Raw genomic sequence first — 21,336 nt, 5'->3', positions numbered from 1 at the left:
ACTTGTTAAACTAAAATGTCGAGTAAATGGAAGTATTAAAGAAAATAATTAAAATTGCATGTATAGATTATATTCTCTAATTCTATTTAATGCTGCTTAACAAACATTTCATTAATGAAATAATGAATTGACTCCGTTTCGTATTCCCTACCTAATGAATTAACAAAATTAGAATAACCTTCAAAATCATAAGACCATAGTAAATGGGAATCATAAATAAATACAAGAATCACTTCACATTAACAGCTATGTCCTTATCCAAATTGCTCTACACATGACTACCAAGGACAATAAATTATAAGACTGGACTAATTATTTTAAAGATACGCGAGAATTACATCTATATTCCGTGTTCATTCATGGATGTGTATTTTATAGATGTATAAACATGTAAAGCAATTTCTCCTTGCAAACCAATTTTAAAAGTGGATTTGACTAAAAATATTAGTATGATGGTATTAGAACACAATCGAACATTGATCTTATAGAATTATCTATATCTTGTTGATTTATAAATGCGTAATCTTTAAATCAGTTTTAAGAGCGAGTTTTACCAAATAGTCGTAATGTTTATGTCATACATGCAAATATTATTATTGCCAGTGAATTTATATACATTCATCAGTATTATTATAAGTCATTTATGCTGCGTCAGAATAAGTCAAATTAGAGGTCATTGCCAGTTAGTATAAAGCAGGCCCTCCTTCTCAGTACTGGCAGTGGCAGATGGAGGATGAGTAAATCGTGTGGATTTCTGTGGAAAAAGTTCTCAAACTCCCTGTCCATCAAACCTTTTTCAACCTTTTCTCTTCAATCCCTAACTGCATTGCAGCCACAAAAAGATAGCATCACAATGGAGTCATTAGTATTAGAGAATTCCAATGAGAAATCTGATATCCAAGAGAATGAAAACGTGAGGAGACAGTCGAAAGTTTGTAGCACAGGCCGTTGGAGACCTTCGGAGGACGAAAAACTTCAACAACTTGTTGCCCTATATGGCCCACGGAACTGGAACGCCATAGCTGCGAAGCTTGAAGGAAGAACAGGTAGCCTTTTTTTTTTTTTTCTGGTATTAAGTTCATATCGCTTTAGGGTCTGATGCCTTTTTCTGGGATTTGAAGGTAAAAGTTGTAGATTGAGATGGCACAACCAGTTGAACCCGATGATCAATAAAAGAGCTTTCAGTAAAGAAGAAGAGGAAAGGCTGATGGCAGTCCATAGGGTTACTGGGAACAAATGGGCTATGATTGCCAAGTATTTCCCTGGGAGAACTGACAATGCAGTGAAAAATCACTGGCATGTTTTAATGGCTAGGAAACACAGAGAGCTATCAAAATCCTATAGAAAAATATCAAACCGATATACCAATTCCTTCCTTCCTTGTTCGGGGCGTGATTCCAACCCAACTCCACCAGATTCTTTATCGGGTTAGTCAGCATAGTATACGATCTGACACTACATACCGAGCAAGAAAATGCAGTAATTATCTATCTTGTTTATTTTCAGGCAGTAAAAATGGGAATTTTATGGCAAGAAATGACTCAATTTTCTCTGATTTCAATCGCTTTCATCCTTACCCTTCTTCATTGGTGATGAAAATGAAGAATGATTTTCTCCAAATTTCATGCACGGAACCATCTCCATCGCCACCAGTTGCTGAGAACACAGATGCAAGCCATTTAAGTAGTACAACACCACCTCCATTTATAGATTTCCTTGGAGTTGGAGACATATGAAAGATATGCATTTGTTCTTAGTTCTTAAATTTCTTACTATCCTAGCAACAAATTAATCATTGACATTACTGCATTTATAAACTTTTCGTTCTTCATTCTCTCAAGTTCATGTGTTGATAGTTAATCAGTTCACCGTATTTGGGTGTGGCCTTCAAATATATACATGTAAATGATATATATCTAATCATGTTGAGTACACAATAATATCATAAATGTCATAATATTATTTAGATTCGACCGCGAAACTTACTCAAATCTTGTCGTTCATATGGATAATTAGTATCAGTTTAGTATGGTCGAATCTTGTCCAACATGTTCCCTAACCAGAGGTTAAAGTTGTCAAAATTTTGATTTCTTTTTATCGTTGTCGGAGTTGTATTGTATATTTTGGTAAGGGGTTTAGGGGCCCTTGTTACCTGCATTCCATCAGCTGGATTAGCTGAGACACTGCAAAACTCACGTGAGGGTTGATCCGGATTTGCTGACATTTTTCTCTAAACTTCGTTGAGTTTGTTGGAATGGAGACAAAACTGCATTCTCATACACCTACATGAATTTCATGAACTTCCTTTCCTCCAGTAAATGGCAAAAAATTTTGGTTTTCATTGGAACTCTCAAAAAATTTCCCCTGATGTTTTGAATGTTTGTATATAATCACTCAACATAACTCAAAACATATTAGATGAGATGATATTTATGCAAGCTACAATGAATGCAATCAATTTTCATTGTTACACATCACGTGCCTTCTTCAACCTGATACATTTATAGATGTAATTTAGCGTCCTCAAGTTATATACTATCCTAGAGTCAGATTGTGCGATTGGATTAAAATAATAATTCACACGAAACCTATGTTATCATCAAAATAATAATATTGGTCGGATCCCCATATGTGCTATATAATGCCATGTAGCTTCAACTTCTGATTTTACTCATTTACATGGCCAAATGTCCCACATCACTAGATGTTGCCTTAGATGTGTTTGATTAGTATATAATCAATATATGTGCCGTGGCTTATCTAGTCAAATCTGTCTATTATTTGATATTTTTCAGGCCTAATCACATCACGCCCATTATGGATGTGTCAAAGATTGGAGAATATGATTATCAAATCTTGATCATATCATATTCTCCAATCTTCGATGTCCTAAATTTTCATTTGCAAGTTTCATCTTCACACTTTCTCTCGTCTGACTCATACATCATATACTGGAAATTGTTATCAATGGAATATAAGGCTATTTTGGTCTTCAACAACTTCTCATACCTAAAAAATTAAGTATTTTCTAATACTTACAACTTCATGTTTCTTCACAACATCTAAATCGATGGAACTATCGCAGAACTTGATTCATAACATTGGGGTGTCTTGTAACTTTTCAGTTATCCAGTCCTCCGCCCTTCAATATCTAATATATTCAGTGTGCAACCTCAACACCGTAGGGCATAAAGCGGTAACACGAGGTTCCTTGGATTTTAGCTCCATCTGGAAAAAGGAAGGGATTATCATTCATGCCCTTGTTTGAGCTCCATTATTTGGTTAAAAATGTATTTTGGATAGTAGATTGACAAGAATATGTGGTTAAAAGAAAAAAGAAAAATATTTAGATTTGTGTGTAATATTGTTTTAATTTATTGAAAATTGTTAGGTTGAAAAGAAAAGAGAAAAATATTTATTTTGAAAATAATGGGGATTGAACTAATTTTTATCGGGGGCCATGTATTACCGATAACTTCATACTGAATTTTGAAACTATCCATCCTCTTCAAGCTTCATCTCTATGATTATCACTTCAACAAGGTTTAGAACAGTGCAAACATAGATTAACTATTAAATTGTATTATGTATGAATTAAATTAGATATACTAGAAGGAAAGTTCAATTGCAATAATTTTTTCACAGGGTAGAAAACTCATGAAGTTTGTGTAGACAATAATGATAAAATTCATACATTTGAACTATGACTCGGTTTTTTAACCTCTCGATTTATAAAGTAGTCTTTATGAAATGATAGTAATATTTAAGATTTCTTTTTACCACACGATAATATAAATCTGAACTTTCATAATTTTTTTAGATAAAGCAATGCAAATTAGCATAAGTCATAATAAATTTGATAAATTACTGTAAATTTAGGAATAATTGATCTAAGTGAAAAAAAAAAAAAAAAAAAAAGTCTTGAGTAATAGGGTTTTGACCGTTGAAAGTTTGTAAGGATGTGTACTTTTTACAGAATATTTTACTCGGACTTGTACTTTTTATAGTTAATGCGACAATGGGATTTTAATTTTTAAAATATTTGTGCAACTCGATGTTGAACAAAATCAACATGCCAAGCCTTATAGCAAATTACTAATGATTTGGGCTGTCTGGAATTTAGTTGATCATTTTCTGGATTGAATTTGAAAGCAACACGTGCTTGTCAAAGCGAAATGAAAGTATTGAAGAAAATAATTATAAATTATATTAATTGTATTCTTTAATTCTATTTAATACTACATAACAAACATATTTAGTGAATGGACTAAATTTAGTTTTCCCTACCTAATGAGTTAGCAAAATTAGACTAACCATCAAAATCATAAGACCATAGTAACGGGATCTTAAATGAATACAACAATCACTTCACATTAACATTTATGTCCTCATCCAAATTGGAGCCCGTTGGAGAGTGATTTTTTTCCTCAAAAAATTGATTTTTTGACCTTTTTTTACTATTTTAATTGTTATAGTTGACTTCTTCTCTTACAAATGAATCTCACTTTTATCTTAACGATCAAAAAATCAATTCTTAAAATCACTTCCAAACAAGCTCTTGGTCAACACGTGACGTCAGCCTTTTATTTTGGATGGAATCCAACAAAGTCTATAATGCAGCCCACTGACCTTGGAGGGAGACCCAAAAGAAAACAACACCTCACTCTTTCTTTGCATCGACATAGCACTAAATTTTTTTCTAAAACATACCCACTATCTGATGCCGGAACTTTGAAGATGCCGACAAGTAGGTGAGAAATCTGGCAACGTCGTGCCCTGATCTTTTGGAGAATTTCGACATAAGTAGCGCGACCCTTACCACTCCAATAACAGTGAAGAACAGGAATTTGTTTTGGGCAAATCGGTGAGAAATTCGACAACGTTGCGCACGTCTTCGGTAAGAGTCAAGTCAGTAATTACGAGATTTATGCTAAAGTAGTAACTTGTGTACTCATCTGTTTGTAACTTTTGCTCTGTTATTATTCTAGTAATGAAATATGGCTTTCCTTTAACGTAACATACAGTTGAAAGTGAATGTTAGCATACAATATTTTTTTAGAAAATCGACGTGAATGACTTTTGAGGTCGACAATTTCCCATGATTCTATCCATGCACTAGGCTAAACCCCAGATTTCAGGAGGCAGTTAAGATGAGTCGTTATGCTGATAAATGGATATCTAAGCTCGGAGCAGGCCACTTTTACAGGCAGTCGACATGGCCAGTTTCTATCCGTTCCAGAATACCCAGGCTAGAGGAGCTTGGCTTAGTGAAATGCTGGACTGAAATTAGTTTAGGGAGAAATGGATATATAGAATTACGCATAAGATTATTTATGTAGGAGGAAAACAATTGGGTAAACGACGATAATCCATTAGGCACTATGTTGCTCACTAATTTTTGTAATTTGACCTTTCCAACTACTAATTCTACAGTATGCACACTACAAATGTTATAAACGATGTAGAAGTTAGTATAATCTTAGCCTAACTCCGTTTGAAATGATTGTTGTTCAATACGTTGGCCTGAACATGACCCTTTTATTTTATTTATTTATTTATTTTTACAGTAAGTTAAAATATGGACGACATTGAAGATAAGCACAACGATGTTTTGGAGCCATTAGAGAATAAAAATGTTAAGGAGTCTGTGAATGAAGTTGGCAGTGAAACATCAAGGGGAGATGGTGTAATTGTACTCGAGGTGGGAATGTTATGATACATATGATTTCTACAAAAAAATATGCTTACACAGTGGGTTTTCCAATTAAAAAAAAAAAAAAAGAATTCGAAAAAAGGGGGATGGTGGAGTTTTAAGATATTTGACGTTGACATTTAGCTGTGAAGGTGAAAGCATCGATAATAGTAGTTGTTCTTGGAAGCCGTACCCAATAGTTAAGATGGGTTGTAAAGCCATAATATTTACAACTTATGATGTTCTAGGAAACTTGAGAATTAATACAATAAACCTCGAACACAATCATGATACAAGTCCTTTTAAATCCAGATTATATTGATGCAATAGAATAATTGAGTGTAGCTATGAAACAAAAGCTTGAGGTGAATGATTTGGAAAGAATTGCACTGCATAAAAGTTACAACTCCGCAGTTGTAAAAGCTGGTGGATATGAGAACATGACTTGTATAGAAAATGATTGTCGGAACTATGTAGAACGCGTGAGGCGATTACATCTTGGAAAAGGAGGTGTTGTAGCAATTCAATCATACTTTTCAAAAAATACAAGCACAGTGATCAAGATTTTATTTTAATATTGATTTGGATGACAAGTCATGGTTGAGAAATGTGGTTTGGGCAGATAATCGATGTAGTCAGGCGTACAAGGAGTTTGGCGTGTTTCATTTGATGCCACTTATGGCACAGATATTTTTGTATAGTTGTTCAAAACATGGCTTCAATGTATGCATGATCAAGCTCCACATGATATAATTACCGATCAAGACAGGGCAATGCAAAATGCAGCCCAAATTGTCTTTCCAAATACCAAGCATAGATGATGTTTGTGGCACATTTTGAAGAAATTATCGAAGAAATTTAGCTACCAAGTGAATAAGCATTTGATATTTGGGGCTATATACAGATCAGTGTATGATTCACAATCCAATGAAGAATTTGAAAACGGTTGGAGAACGATAATTGATATGTATGACTTGCATGATAATGATTGTATGAGAACAGAGGACGTTGGGTTCCTTGCTTCCTGAAAACCACATTTTGGGCTGGGATGTCAACGATACAGAGAAGCGAGAGTATGAATGCATTTTTTGATGGCTATGTTCATTCTAAATCCTCATTAAAGTAGTTTGTAAAACAGTACGAAAGCGCCCTTCGAAATAAGGTTGAGAAGGAAGTCGAAGCCGATTCAAGTCGTTCTCGCAAATGGTGTCATGTGCAACACAATTTGAAATTGAGCAATAGTTTCAATCAGTTTACACAATTTTGAAATTTCGTGAAGTTCAAGAAGAGTTCACGGGAAAGGTGTACTAAGATGTGCTATCTACTTTGGACAGATGTATTGGTGCGACCTACGAAGTAAGAAAGACAGTTATGTAGAAGGGTTCTAGGAGGAAAAAGACATTTACCATGTCATTCACGAGAGATAAATGTGATGTTGTTTACACCTGCCACTTGTTTGAGTTTTGAAAAATACTTTGTAGACATGCGATCACAGTGCTAGTATGGAATGACGTCACACATATTCCGAAGAGGTACATACTGCGAAGGCGGAGGAGAGATGTTCGAAGAGCACACACGAAGGTTGTGGTAAATTATGATGGGTTAGTTAGTACTCCTGCACAATTGAGATATGAACAGATGTCTAAAGGTTTGGCAGAGGTGGCAAACCTTGTAGCAGATGATGAAATGCATTCACGTGCGATCATGGAGTGGATAAAATTTTAATGTAAAGAGCTTGTGACCACAAAATCGAGTACATGAAGTAATCTCCTAACCTTAAATACTTCTTGGGTTGACACTCAATGCACTGATTTATCAAATACTGCGAGCGCCAATGTATTGGATCCGAAGTTCACTCGAAGAAAGGGAGTGCCAAGGAAATTTAGAAGAAAAAGCCCATTGCTACATTGAAGAAATCGAAGGTATGTCGGACAAAGTATTTTTGAATGTGTGAATGTTTCAATGTTACAAATTACAGTTGCCTTTTACGTACATGCAGCCCAGTTAGACATCCAGCACTCATGAAAGATCGACAACAAGCCAAAGTAATATGATTGATGGAGGAATCAATGTCCAACCACCTCTCCGGAAATAATATCCCAAGTTCACACCAATGCCACTCTCCATTTCATAGTTTTCCAGCCTCACACCAATGCCATTCTCTCTCACACAACGTGTGTCGCAAAATACAAATTTGATCCATCCGACATCGACGAACTTCATGTATACTTTGCAAGGTATAAAAGTTTCTCTTATATGTGATTTAAAACTTCATTTCATCATGATTGCATCATTAACCATTTACATTGTATGTTAATGTTGGTCACTATATGTTGATATACTATCCAAGCTTATTGGATGAAGATGGCCGAGGTTTGTAACTGGAATGCGATTCCATGAATTTATCGTAGTTGATGTCAGGTTGGAGTTAGTCATGTTTATGTATTAGTATTGCCCATTAACTTAGTGTATTTTGATTTGAGTTTGGAGGAGTTTGTCATGTTTATTTTGATGTACTAGGATTATCTATTAGCATACTGTATTTTTTTGGCTTTTACTATACACATGAAATTTGATTTGATTTTATCCTTAATTGTTGCTTTTACTACCATATATATAGATCTATTAAATGCCAGATCCGTGTATTTGAACATTGGCTACAGTGGTGGTCTGAAGATCATTTTGGAAGGCAGTAGTGATGGTAGGTTAATATTTAATTTTAGAAGTTGGGTTTCAATGCAATTAATTTTGGACTTGTTCAAGTCGGAACAAAAACCAAATTGTTTATTTGGTTTAAATAGGAAAGACGAAAATAGCTATGAGTCTTGCTTGGCTGGATTTGTTATCCAGTAAACAAATGTTATCCCATGGAGTAATTTTTGCCTTATGGCATCTGGCTCATTTATCTGATTTGCAGAACTTTTTTTTAATAGATACGGTGCCATATTCAACTTTCTTGGAATCCTTGTAATAGTCATTTTTAAAGGTTGAATCGGCTCTCCCAGGCTTAGCTTCTGTTAATACAATGAGCAGTTTGATTCTAGTATAATTCATGTTTACAAGATTTATTTCTATTTTATTGCCATCCGAAGAATCTTGAATTGCAGGTAAGTACTTTCCGCACTGATTAAACTAATGATTTACGAAATTTTCATTATAAAAATGTTTCNTGAAGCGTAAAAGAGTTGAAGTCGTCAAGCCAAAGGTTAAGTGTTGTGTTGGGAGTGACGTCCAAAACATTTGGCATCAACCTATTGAAGACAACTGAAGAATGAAGCAAGCTGGACAAAAAACTCATGTTCAAGTTATGAAATTAATAGGGGTTGAAAACATCAAGAATTCAAAGCTGTTGAGGGGAGACAAAACATGTTGGACCGGTGTGTCAACCAATGGAAGTGCAACAGAAGCTGAAAACTGGAGCTGGAGTGAACAAAAAATTCGGCGCTGAATTTTTATTATTTTCGCGAGTTTCCTTTTCTATTTAGAACTCTAATCTTTTAATATTTCTACCTTATTTTTGCACGAATTTTCCTTTTTAAAATTAGGCTTTAGAGTTTCATATAAATAGGATGCTATTGCCATTATTTGGAACAAAACTTTTATCATGAATTGAATGGAGATTTTCCTCTCGAAGCTTTTACTTCAAAATATCGAACTTATCAAGATTTAATATCTTGTGGCGTTCAAACAAATCGTCGGGTTAGATTCTTTGGGTTGTGTAATCAAAAGGTCCTTCGCATCGTCATTATCATTAGGTTGTTTGTATCATTAATTCTTTGGGTCAAATCCACAAATCCGGAGGAGATTTCAAGGTTCTGTGATTAAGAGGCCGTTTGTTTCATATACGTTCGGTTGCTTAGTTCACTTTTGCGAGTCAATTCCTAAATCTTGATCATTATTTGGGCCTTTTTAGGATCCATTGTCAATTCTTGTGGGTTCGATAGCAATCTTGCTAATCAGGTTCGCATCGTTTGGTATCAGAGCTAAGGCATTAAGATTGAGGTTATATCTTTTTTTTTTTTTTATTGAGTCTTTGTTTTCTTATTTTTAAGTTCTTCAAGTTTCTGTAAATTTTTTTCAGTTTGTTGAGTCTTAGACTCAAAATCTTTAGTAATTGAGTTGTCTTTGTGTTTTGAAAAAAAAAATAATGTTCATCTGTATGATACCAAAAAAAAAATTGAGTAAAAAGAAAAGATTTTAAAAAAAAGTAGTAAAAAAAATGTCAAATTCACGTCAAAGTCAATTCCAAATGTCAGAAAGGATGATACAGAGGTTTGAGATGATGGTTGAAAATATGGAAAATAAATTGGATATATTGGATGTGAAATTGAAAAGTATTCATAGGGATCAATGTGATGAGAGGTTCAATGTGAGGAGACGAGAACCTAGAATGAGAAATTGTGGTGCATATGGATATGGTTGTGGTGATGATGAAGATGCATTGGTTGATATTGAATTACATGGAATGAGGAGTAGATGCGATAGGTATTATAGGAGCGATTGGCAAGAAGTGGAATTTAGAAAGAAGCCTTGTAGATATTACGGGGATGAGTATTCGATGGAAAAGAAGACATCTTTTGGGGGGTGTGCGGGTAGTACCTCAAGCAAGCGTGTTGGGTTAGATTATAAACGGGATTTGGCGGAGATTCGTGAAATGATTAATTCTCAAATTGATCATCCAAAGGGGCAAGAGGGTAAGGGTGAAAACAGTGGGATGGTTAAATGTGAGAAAAAAGAAGAGAAGTCACAAAAGAGTGAAAAGGAAGTTGAGAGTGAAATTCAGAAAGAGGGAAATAAAGAAGAGCCGTCGGATATAAAGGAGAGGTTGGAAGTGAGCTTAAATGAAAATGAGTGTGAAGTTGAAGGGGCTTTAGTGATAACTAACAACTCCCACCCCCATTTTGCTATATCTGTTTTACGGGCTTTTGAAAACTTAGTCCATGATGACAAGCCAATTGGAATTCCTTACAACCTGGGCATTGATAATCAATTGGTGGATAACACTCAACAGCAACATCTTGGTTTGGATTTCTCTTATTTACCGTTGCTTGAATTTGTAATTCCCAAGGAGACAAAAAAGTATCAATGGCGTTGGAATGAATTCATATGCATTGGATTGAATGGCAAGGGTGATATGCCGGGAAAAATGCATCCATTCGACGTGTCATTTCTAAAGTTGCCTAGGCAAATATGGTCAAGGAAAATGCAGGGTGGATCATCAAAGGACATTATCCTTGGAGCACCTTATACTTGCGAGAGGAAGCAGTCAAAATATACACATTTTAATCCATGTAAAAGTGATTGGGTTTATTTATGCAAGAGGCGGATAAGGATTCAAAAGCGGTCCAAGTTTCATCCTAGAGGCAGTGGACCATTTCATGTGCTTGCACTAATTGGAAACAAGGGCTACAATTTAGACCATCAATGTTTGGATTCAAGGTCGAATCCTTTCGAAGGGAGAGGGGATGATGTAAACCAAGTTGCGCTACAAATTACTAAATATTTGACGGTTGTTGGTGAGAAGTTAAGACCGAAATTTGAGCTAAGTTGGACGCCAAAAGGAGTTAATAAAGCCAACCAATTGCTTGTTCGAGCCATGAAGCGTAAAAGAGTTGAAGTCGGCAAGCCAAAGGTTAAGTGTTGTGTTGAGAGTGACGTCCAAAACATTTGGCATCAACCTGTTGAAGACAACTAAAGAATGAAGCAACCTAAACAAAAAACTCATGTTCAAGTTATGGAATCAATAGGGGTTGAAAACATCAAGAATTCAAAGCTGTTGAGGGGAGACAAAACATGTTGGACCGGTGTGTCAACCAATGGCAGTGAAACAGAAGTTGAAAACTTGAGCTAGAGTGAACAAAAAATTCAGCGCCGAATTTTTATTATTTTTACGAGTTTCATTTTCTATTTAGAACTCTAATCTTTTAATATTTCTACCTTATTTTTGCACGAATTTTCCTTTTTAAAATTAGGCTTTAGAGTTTCATATAAATAGGATGCTATTGTCATTATTTGGAACAAAACTTTTATCATGAATTGAATGGAGATTTTCCTTTCGAAGCTTTTGCTTCAAAATACCGAACTTATCAAGATTTATTATTTTGTGGCATTCAAACAAATCATCAGGTTAGATTCTTTGGATTGTGTAATCAAAAGGTCATTCGCATCGTCGTTATCGTTGAGTTGTTTGATTCATTAATTATTTGGGTCAAATTCACAAATTCGGAGGAGATTTCAAAATTGTGTGATTAAGAGATTGTTTGTTTCATATACGTTTGGTTGCTTAGTTCATTTTTGTGGGTCAATTCCTAAACATTGATCATTATTTGTGTGTTCTTAGGATCTATTGTCAATTCTTGTGGGTTCGATAGCAATCTTGCTAACCGGATTCACATCAAATAGAGTCCATGATATATCTTATTACCAATGTATTTTTATATTAAAATTATGTATGACTCAGTGCAATTTATGATTGGTTTGATTTAAGGTGAAATACATCTTCCAACTAATTTTCATTTTAAATGTAGTTTCATCTGGGTTGCGAATGCCAAAAAATTTCAATGTTGAAATCGGTTTGTGTTAATTGTTGAAAACCTATAGAAGCAGTGTGATAAATAAACAAATGCAGTTGTAAGATTTCATACATAACTTAATATTAGAAGAGTTCGTACATAACTTAATATTAGAAGAGTTGATACATAACTTAGTCATATACATCCAACAGTTTATGGAAAAACCTATTTGATCATTATCTACTAATCAAGCAGGCTGCTTTCCTTTCGCATTCCCTTGCGCGTTAACTTCTTTCGTCTGGATAATCACATTCACATTCAATGAAATCTAGAGCTCTTTATCGTCACTTATTCGAACTCGAGATTGGATTGAATGGGACATTTCTTCAAGTGTTTCATTCTTCACAGCGTTCATCGACGGGCCACTTGATGTTTCATTTACAATCCACTCCCAAAATTCACAATTGTTACTGCAGCAAAGGAATAATTGTCCTTTTTTGTTAGTCTCCTTTTCCACAACAAAATATTTCTCGAAATCCAAGCTTTCATGGTGTGCAAGGGCATTTCTTTTTGCACTCGGCAAAGAAGTAATCTTTAGCTCTACTACCATGACAAATTTCGGAGTTCCTCCCGGGCATTCTAAGATGGAATCCACCACCACCAACAAAGGTAGAGTCAGTCATCTAACATTTCAATATTATATAGTTTTAAAATTGAGAACAACTGCACATACCCAAATATAGTTTTACTTCACTAGTACATTTTGAGTATGAAGGATACATCTAATCACATCTGATTAAACACAATAAAACCCCCACTTAAATCTATCAAACAACCCATCTCAACTGCCAACAACAAAAGTAAAGTCACCAGTCCACCAATTCAATATAGTTCTAAAATAAATGCATTAATACAAATACCCAACAAATATAGTTTAAACACAATTCAATATAATCAATAATCCACCAACTCAATATAGTTCCAAAATTTACCACTATTGCAAATACCCAACAAATATAGTTTACACACAATTCAATATAGTCACCAGTCCACCAATTCAATATAGTTCCAAAATTTACCACTATTGCAAATACATGACTTGGGGCTCTGAATTGTGAGACAGAGATTGAAATCTAAAACGAAAACATTATAGAGAATACAAAAACATGACTTGAGCCTCTGATTCAGAAATACATACACCGTTACAGATAAAAATCCCAAAATATAACATACTTGTAGCAGGGAGATAGTTTCATATATAGAGAGACACACAACGACCTCTCACAGCTGCACTACAGTAGTAGTAACATTTGCTAATTAATATAGTTGGACAGGCATAAATACCCAACAAATACATTTTAAACACAATTCAATAAAGTAAAAAATATACGAATTCAATAAAGTTTCGAAATCGAAGAACACAATGAATACCACTGCTTGATGAAATAAACACCATACTACCTGGGCAAAACTGAAAAAAAAGTTTACTTTTTTCGTTGGGCGCCTGTACAGGGAGCACTCCGATGGTTGAGGCGATGGCAGTAATTGCTTAACAACAGGTTGCAAGGTCTATTGGTTTGATGATACCAGCGATCAGAGATGGTCAGGGCTTCGACGATGATCGAATATGGTAGGTTGATCGACAACGAAACCTTTGACTTCAGTAAGGGCTGGAAGTGGGGCCGGAGATGGGGACTTATGCTTAGGGTTTGGAATTTGGGGCTCCGATTTTGGTTTGTGAGGAGAGAGAAAAAGAGCGTAATGTTGCTTTCTTCTTTTTTTTTTTTTCAGTGTCCAGCAATTTTGCCTTTTATATAACCAAAGTCCACGTCAACTTGCTTTCCAATCTGTTTTTGGGCCGGAACGAGTGGCGTGGTTGAAGAAGGCCCTCATCCTCAATACTAGTAGTTACAGATGGAGGATGAGTAAATCGTATAGATTTCTATGAAAAAAGTTCTAAAACTCCCTTTCCATCAAACCCTTTTCCAACCTTTTTCTTTTCAATCCTGACTGCATTGCTTTACTTTTACCTTTTCTCACTAGATTATTGCATAGAAGTCAAGGCTATCACAAAAAGATAGCATCGCAATGGAGTCTTTAGCCTCATTTGGCCTCAATTAAATTACATTACATTACATTTTATTTTTCTCTCTCATATTTTTAACCCCACAATCTTCTATAAAATAATATTACGCATAAATCGAAAAATTTTCCTTCTTTTTAAACACTCATTTTTCAAAAAAACACTATTCCACCCATGTTCATTACAAAAAATGGGGGTCAAACGAGGGCTTAGTGCTAGAGAACTACAATGAGAAATCTGATATCCAAGAGAATGAAAACGTGAGAAGACAGTCGAAAGTTTGTAGCACAGGCCGTTGGAGACCTTCGGAAGACAAAAAACTTAAACAACTTGTTACTCAATATAGCCCACAGAACTAGAACACCATAGCTGCGAAGCTTGAAGAAAGAACGGGTAGTTTTTTTTGTTTTTTCTATTGAGTTCGTATATTAATCATTAGGGTCTGATGCCTTTTTCTGGGATTTGAAGACTAGAGTTGTAGATTGAGATGGTACAACCAGTTGGACCCGATGATCAATAAATGAGCTTTCAATAAAGAAGAAGAGGAAAGGTTGTTGGCAGTCCATAGGGTTATTGGGAACAAATGGGCTATGATTGCTAAGTATTTCTTGTAACTGTTCGTCCATTCCTGTTTCTTCAACTGGCAATAGATGGGACAATCGATGATCCACGTTCATGATTTCAATTTTCAACATTTACAAATAACATTCATGGTGTTCATTTCTTTAATGATTGAAAGGTAACATTAGCCATAATTTGAAGGAAATTTGGCTATATATAGATAGGTTTTGGTCCCCAAACTCAACCGCCCGAAAATACAAATACACCCGAGGGGGGAGCTAGTGATTTTGTTCAGTATAGGCACAATTTTAGGCATCAGCTACAGTGATTTTTTAGGTCAAATTAGTTTATGAACAAAAAGAGCTAAGGCAGTCATTGACCGTTGATGTCCACAATAGTAAGATCATTTATTAACATTCTGACATTTACCGACATGTGGAGTTATAATCTTACCACTTGAAAAGCACCATTAAAAAGGTATATTGAACAAATCAACAGTCAATTGAGAGGGAATAAAAATAAAATTCAAACATATAGAAAATTTAGCTTCACTTATCTCTTTTTTAACTGTAACAAAATGGGGAAAAAGCTTGCATAAAACTAATGAAAAACAAGCTAAAACAGTATCAAACTATTAAACCCTACATATGTTAGAACCTTTGTATCGGTTGAAAAAATCATTCCATATGTATGAAAATTAAACGTAAATCGCATATTAAACTATCATCAAATTTCAATTTTCAACATAAATTTATTATTTATCACAGATCATAGTCTACAACCACATATTCCCAAATTCACAAAATTCCTAATTTTCATAAGTCATAAATGTTAACAATCACAATCATTACCCATAAACGATAAATCGATGAGCTAGAGTCTAAAATAACAAAAATCAAAAGAAGAAGAAGAAAAGACTAGGATTGGACTCACTGGAGGCTCACGAGACACGAAGAAGCGACATGGCGATCCTAGAGGAGACTTGTAAACAGCCGGCACGACAGCAAGTAAGAGAGTCTGCACAGTGGAAGGAGTTTGTCAGCTTCTTCCTTGCTTTGTTATTTGAAATGCAATTCAATTGTAAAAGCATACAATTATATAAACCATTAAACCAGGATCCAGTAAAATAGGCCAATTAATTTTTTTTAAAAGAAGAGGCCCAAAAGAAAAAGACTCACAGTTAAGAAAATGTCCAATCCACTCTCCTTCACCTTTCTAACTCAGAAATTCAACTGGCACTTCAAGTTTCATCAATGGCTACTTCCAACCTGTAAATTCTTCTCTTATTCTTCTTCTTCTTCTCTTGGTCTAGTGCAAGCACACATGAGTTTTCTGTCTTGCACTGGACTCTAAATAGCTTCGTCCCTGGATACACCATCAAATTAGAGTGTTGGTGCCAATACCTAAAACAATGAGAGCTTTTGGAATAACATCAGTGGTTGAAGATATGAATTCAATTCGTGGAATTTTCATTTTTTTATCCAATTTGTTTTCGCTTAATTGTTTTGGATCGATTTTCAATCTTGCACTTGGTATCAAAGCGAGAATACCCTCTGCCTTGGTGTTTTACAAGAAATCTAAAGATCTTGATTTCTATGTCAGAAATTTTTTTGGAAATCAAATTAGAGATTTCTCAAGAAAATCGGTTCTATAACTTCTGTAAACTTGAGATATTCATTTGGAGGAATGAATTTGAAATGGGTAGAAATGGTCCAAACATACAGTTGGAGGTTGATGGAGAAGATTACTATTCACGTTATTTTTTCCTTTACCCATCAGTTGCAGGCATTTTATTGGGCATGCTTCATTTCCTTATATAATTGGGATTTATGATGAGTTTATTTATTGGCCCATTTGTTTATCATAACCAATTGCTTATTGGTCCGTATTTGTAAGGCCATGTGAAAATGTTTAAGGGCCATTTTTGAATTGGTCAGTTGTTGGGCCTTTTGGAATTTTCAGTTAATTGTTTTTGGACCATTTGATTATCATGAGGAAAAAGTTCACAAATCAAGTTTTAACTATGCCTAATTCAAAATTCAGGTTACAAGTTTCATTAAAACAAAAATTAGATTTTAACTAATAAATTAAAAATATTTATTAAATTGTAATGTATTAATTAAAAAAAAAGTCAAGTCAAAGATGCTAAGCTTAAAAAAAAAAAAAAAATTCCAAAACAGTGAGGCGGTGAATTGGATTATATATCAATTCAATTCATATTTAAACAAATCGAAACCCATTTTAAATTCAGAGAAACAAGAACAGTGAGAAAGAAAGAGAAAAAGAGAAAGAGAAAAGAGAAAGGGAAAAAAAAAAGGGAAGAAGAAGAAAAAAAAAATTTGCCAACGTGTTAAAAATTAAGTGGTCTACATTATTAGGCTTTAATTCTTCAATTTTGAAAGGTAAGTAAAAAGTTACTTATTGTCAAGTTATGTTTGATTTTATAGTTGTTAGATTAAATTCAATTTTATTGAACATGTTATGTATAATAAACTATGAAATTGAGTAAGATGAAAGAAAAACTAGTTTTAATGATTAAAGAGACTTTAGAAATCGCTTAAACGTAAAATGATTAAGTATGGGTATCGCCTATTTAATTATTGAAATTACTTAAAATAATTAATTGTTTAATTAAAAATTATATTGTATTTCAGACGACGATACTGACATCAGAACAGCTTACCAACCAGGTTGATTTTGCAAACATAGTAATGTGAATGGAAAAATATAAATATTTTTAAGTATTTATAAATTAAGTATATTATCAAAATATGTGCAATTATGTGTTCGAATTACATGATTATCATGAAAATCTCTTTTATTATGATATATGTGAAATTTCAAGGATTATTTATTGTACATTTGTGACTTGGTATGTGAGACGTGATATTAAGATCAACCAAAAAAGTACCCGTGATTATGTATTTCTTCTAGTTCACCGAGGGGCCTTGGTCGTGTTCTATACTACACTGAGGGGTCTTAGACTGGGGACGAAGGGGTCTCGACTGCGTACATATAGTTCACTGAGGGGCTTCGACTGTATTCTAGAATTGATTATCAGAGGCCTTTGAGATCGACTTTCATTCACGGAGGGGCCAAAGGCCGATAGCAAAAGTTCTTAGCCCGAGGGGCGGATTATAGATTTTTATCAAAGGGTACATTTTTTGGTGGATTTTGTAGTACATTTGATGTGATGAGATTATAGCATGATTACCAGCTTATGTTTATATCATGACTTGAGATGATATTTTACCACATTATGTGAAAGTCTCACGTTTTAGCTATAATTATATGATGTTATCTTGCAAGTTATCAATGATATGAACTCGATTTTCAATAAAAATGTAAAAATGAAAAAGTATAATTATTTTCGAACTTTTCCACTCACTGAGTTATGAACTCATATATTTTTTTGTAACCACAGGTGAAAATTGATTCTTTTTAGCTGAAAGAGCCTAATGATTTTGAAATGAGAGTCACACGACATGTTGAGTGTTATAACTCATTTTGATGAAGCACAAGGTAAATAATTTGGGCTCATTGCATTATATTTTACATAAGCATTTAATTTTGTTGCATTTTTTAAAATAACTCATAGTCAGCCTTGGTAATAGATTTGACATCTAGTCAACATCTATCATCGGCACACGTCACGTTTCGGGTCCACTAGGGTGATTTGGGACGGATTGTGTCATAAATAAAGATAATAAAGTCACAGTTATTCGATTAATGATCATAGATTCATAATTATATGTTACAGATTTATTTAGAGGTCACGTATCATCAACTTAATTGGTCACAAATTGTTTCGAGGTCACAAATAAAAAATTTTGTAGATCACAGATTATTTCGAAGTCATAGATTACATTTTATTTACAAGTCACATAGGTCATAGTTTGTTGGTTACAAATTATTTTTTAGTCACATATAACCAAATTGTTGGTCTTATGCACTAAACACCCAACCCTAATACTGATCGACTACTAATTTTTGGTTACATACGCCTAAATAGTTGGTCGTAGATGTCTAATTATTGGTCACAGACCCCCACCCATCACTGCCACCACAACCACAACCACCACCACCATCATTATCATCAACAGCAACACGACAACAGTTGGGCACCTCCGCCTCCAGAACCACCATCATCTCACCAACATGAGCACCACCGTCTCCTGCAACCACCATCATTAGCATCACCGTACCCGTAACACCACCACACTACCACGTCCACAACACACCAGCGCCACATACCACACCACCATCTCCTTTATCTCCATTTACACCACACCCAGCCACCACCCTCACCAAGAATCCACAAACCCCCTGTCGCCACCACTACTACAGCACACTATCACCACCTGCGCAACCACCACCTTAAAAAGCAACAAAAAAGTCCAAAAATCACAAGAAAAACCATTGTTCTGCGCCGCAAAATCACCCTCCGCCTGCGCAACCACCACCTCAAAAACGCAAGAAAAAATGTCGAAAAATCACAAGAAAAACCTGTGCCTGCAAACCAGCCACGACAATGCCGCGCTATGCCGCTATGAGAGCTAACTCTAATGCTCACAGCTCAGGTCGACGGTGTGACTTCGATCGGCAACGCTCATATCGCCAATTGTGATGGCATCGCACTGCAGCAATTATGTCGCCGCTCGACCCTCACATCTCCGACGATGATGGTGGCATTCCTCAACGTTGATGATTATCGACGGAGAGTAGAGAGAAAAAAGAAGTCGACGTGAGAACTGAGAAGAGAGAGGGAAGAGAGACGGGACTGAAAATTGAAAATGGGGGAAATGATTAGGGTTTTTAATTGAATTGGGGATTAATTATATATAACACCTGATTTTTTATAAAAGTAAACTTCAACCATAAATTTTGAATTTTAAAAGTTTAAGTACCTGAATTTATGTAATTTTCCCTTCTCATAATCAATTATTAGTTGGGCCACAAACCTACACATTTCATTGGGCCGTCTTTTAGAGAATTAATTCTTGGGCGCATGAATTTGTTTGATGGGCCAGTTTTTACATAATTTATTCTTAGACATTTCTTTTGTCTACGCGTGCTTAATTTTTGCATATGTTAATATTTGGAACAATATATGCAATTCTAGAATGAATTAAATTATGAAAATTTGGTTATTGCGCTCATATTTAGTTTGCATAAGTTAATTATGTTAAAATTATTTTATGCAATTTAAGATGATTATAAGAAAATTTCGTGCATAACCATATTAAGTTAATCGTTTATGCATAAAATGATAATGTCTAGTGATCCGTATAATTTTATTTATTCAAGGATTAGTCAAATCATCTTTCATTAAATAAAATTATATATTAAGGGGATTACATAAGGATTAAAAACATTAAATTGTAATTAATTTTACTTTATATAAAGAATTTTATCCCACAGGAATTTTTGTTATATTTATATAATTAATTAAAATAAGATATCAAATTATTTCATAATATGCCCACTGGAATTATGAATTTGATAGTTTTATTATAAAGTTTATCTTGGGATGAATATCAAATTGTTTTCATGATAAACTTAAATATAAATTAAGTACATAATTTGATAATTCTACCATAAGAAATAATTGAATATAATTGAATTAAAAATTTAGCGCACAGACAATTTTTATGTCATTATATTCAATTTCAGCATGATTTATATTGGTAAAAATGCAATCATTCAATTAAGTCCTCAATTTTGACATAAACAATTTTAATATTATGCAGCTTCACAATCTGCTAATTTTTCTGATATTCGTTGTGATATTCTCAAATTAAAGGATGATAACTATAAAGTATGGAAGGAGTGATTTCTTCACTATTTATGGTGGATGGATATTGATTATGCTATTCGAAAAGACAAACCACCTAAGTTACCGATGTCAGCACTACAACAAACATTTCACTTTATGAAAAATGGGAGTGATCTATTTATGCAACTTGATATAGTTCGTGTTGGACAAAACGATGCTAAACTCCAATCCAAATTACTAGTGATTTGGGCTATCATGAATTTTGTTATCATTTTTTTTTTTCGATTGAATTTGAAATCAACATGTTCTTGTTAAAGCAAAATGAAACATAATTAAAACTTGTATTCTTTAATTCTATTTAATACTATATAATAAACATATTTAATGAATTGATTAAATTTCGTTTTCCCTACCCAATGAGTGAACAAAATTAGAATAACCGTCAAAATCATAAGACCATATTAATGGGATCTTAAATAAATACAACAATACATTAACATTTATATCCTTATCCAAATTGGTCTACACATGATGTCAAGGACAATTAATTACAGTGAGACTAGCCTAATTACATTAACGATACCTAACAATTACATCTATTGTCGCTTATAGATTTATAAGACATTAAACAACTTCTCCTTACATTTTAAAAAGTGGGTTTTACAGACAATTTATAAATACATAATCTTTAAATCAATTTTAAGAACAGGTT

At 34.1% G+C, this 21,336-nt stretch overlaps 1 protein-coding gene and 1 long non-coding RNA gene across 4 annotated transcripts; one reads left to right on the top strand and one right to left on the bottom strand.

Moving 5' to 3' along the window:
- The first annotated feature begins 745 nt into the window (after positions 1 to 745).
- Positions 746 to 1,736, top strand: LOC111387715 (transcription factor CSA-like). The gene is made up of 3 exons (XM_023012297.1): positions 746 to 1,046; positions 1,122 to 1,427; positions 1,507 to 1,736. The coding sequence occupies exons 1-3, from the start codon at positions 854 to 856 to the stop codon at positions 1,734 to 1,736; spliced, it is 729 nt and encodes a 242-aa protein (XP_022868065.1). The 5' UTR covers positions 746 to 853.
- A 10,569-nt stretch (positions 1,737 to 12,305) lies between these two features.
- LOC111387714 lies at positions 12,306 to 14,198 on the bottom strand. 3 transcript variants are annotated; one of them, XR_002701448.1, is made up of 2 exons: positions 12,938 to 14,198; positions 12,306 to 12,843 (listed from the first exon to the last, which is right to left on the bottom strand). It is a non-coding gene; the product is annotated as an uncharacterized LOC111387714 (long non-coding RNA). The 3 variants fall into 3 exon arrangements; XR_002701447.1 differs by having other exon boundaries at positions 12,308 to 12,843; positions 13,666 to 14,191; XR_002701449.1 differs by having other exon boundaries at positions 12,316 to 12,843; positions 13,693 to 14,167.
- Positions 14,199 to 21,336: the final 7,138 nt, after the last annotated feature.

The sequence above is a fragment of the Olea europaea genome, unplaced genomic scaffold, assembly GCF_002742605.1.
Source record: "Olea europaea var. sylvestris unplaced genomic scaffold, O_europaea_v1 scaffold4197, whole genome shotgun sequence".
Lineage (NCBI taxonomy): Eukaryota > Viridiplantae > Streptophyta > Magnoliopsida > Lamiales > Oleaceae > Olea > Olea europaea.
Note: the sequence above shows the minus strand (reverse complement) of the source record. Positions and strands in the feature narration are given on the sequence as shown.

Excerpts from the sequence above, each read along its gene's own strand:
- LOC111387715 (XM_023012297.1), top strand. The coding sequence starts at position 854 with ATGGAGTCATTAGTATTAGAGAATTCCAATGAGAAATCTGATATCCAA. Across the intron at positions 1,047-1,121 it reads GAAGCTTGAAGGAAGAACAG|GTAAAAGTTGTAGATTGAGA; the intron begins GTAGCCTTTTTT and ends TGGGATTTGAAG. Across the intron at positions 1,428-1,506 it reads TCCACCAGATTCTTTATCGG|GCAGTAAAAATGGGAATTTT; the intron begins GTTAGTCAGCAT and ends GTTTATTTTCAG.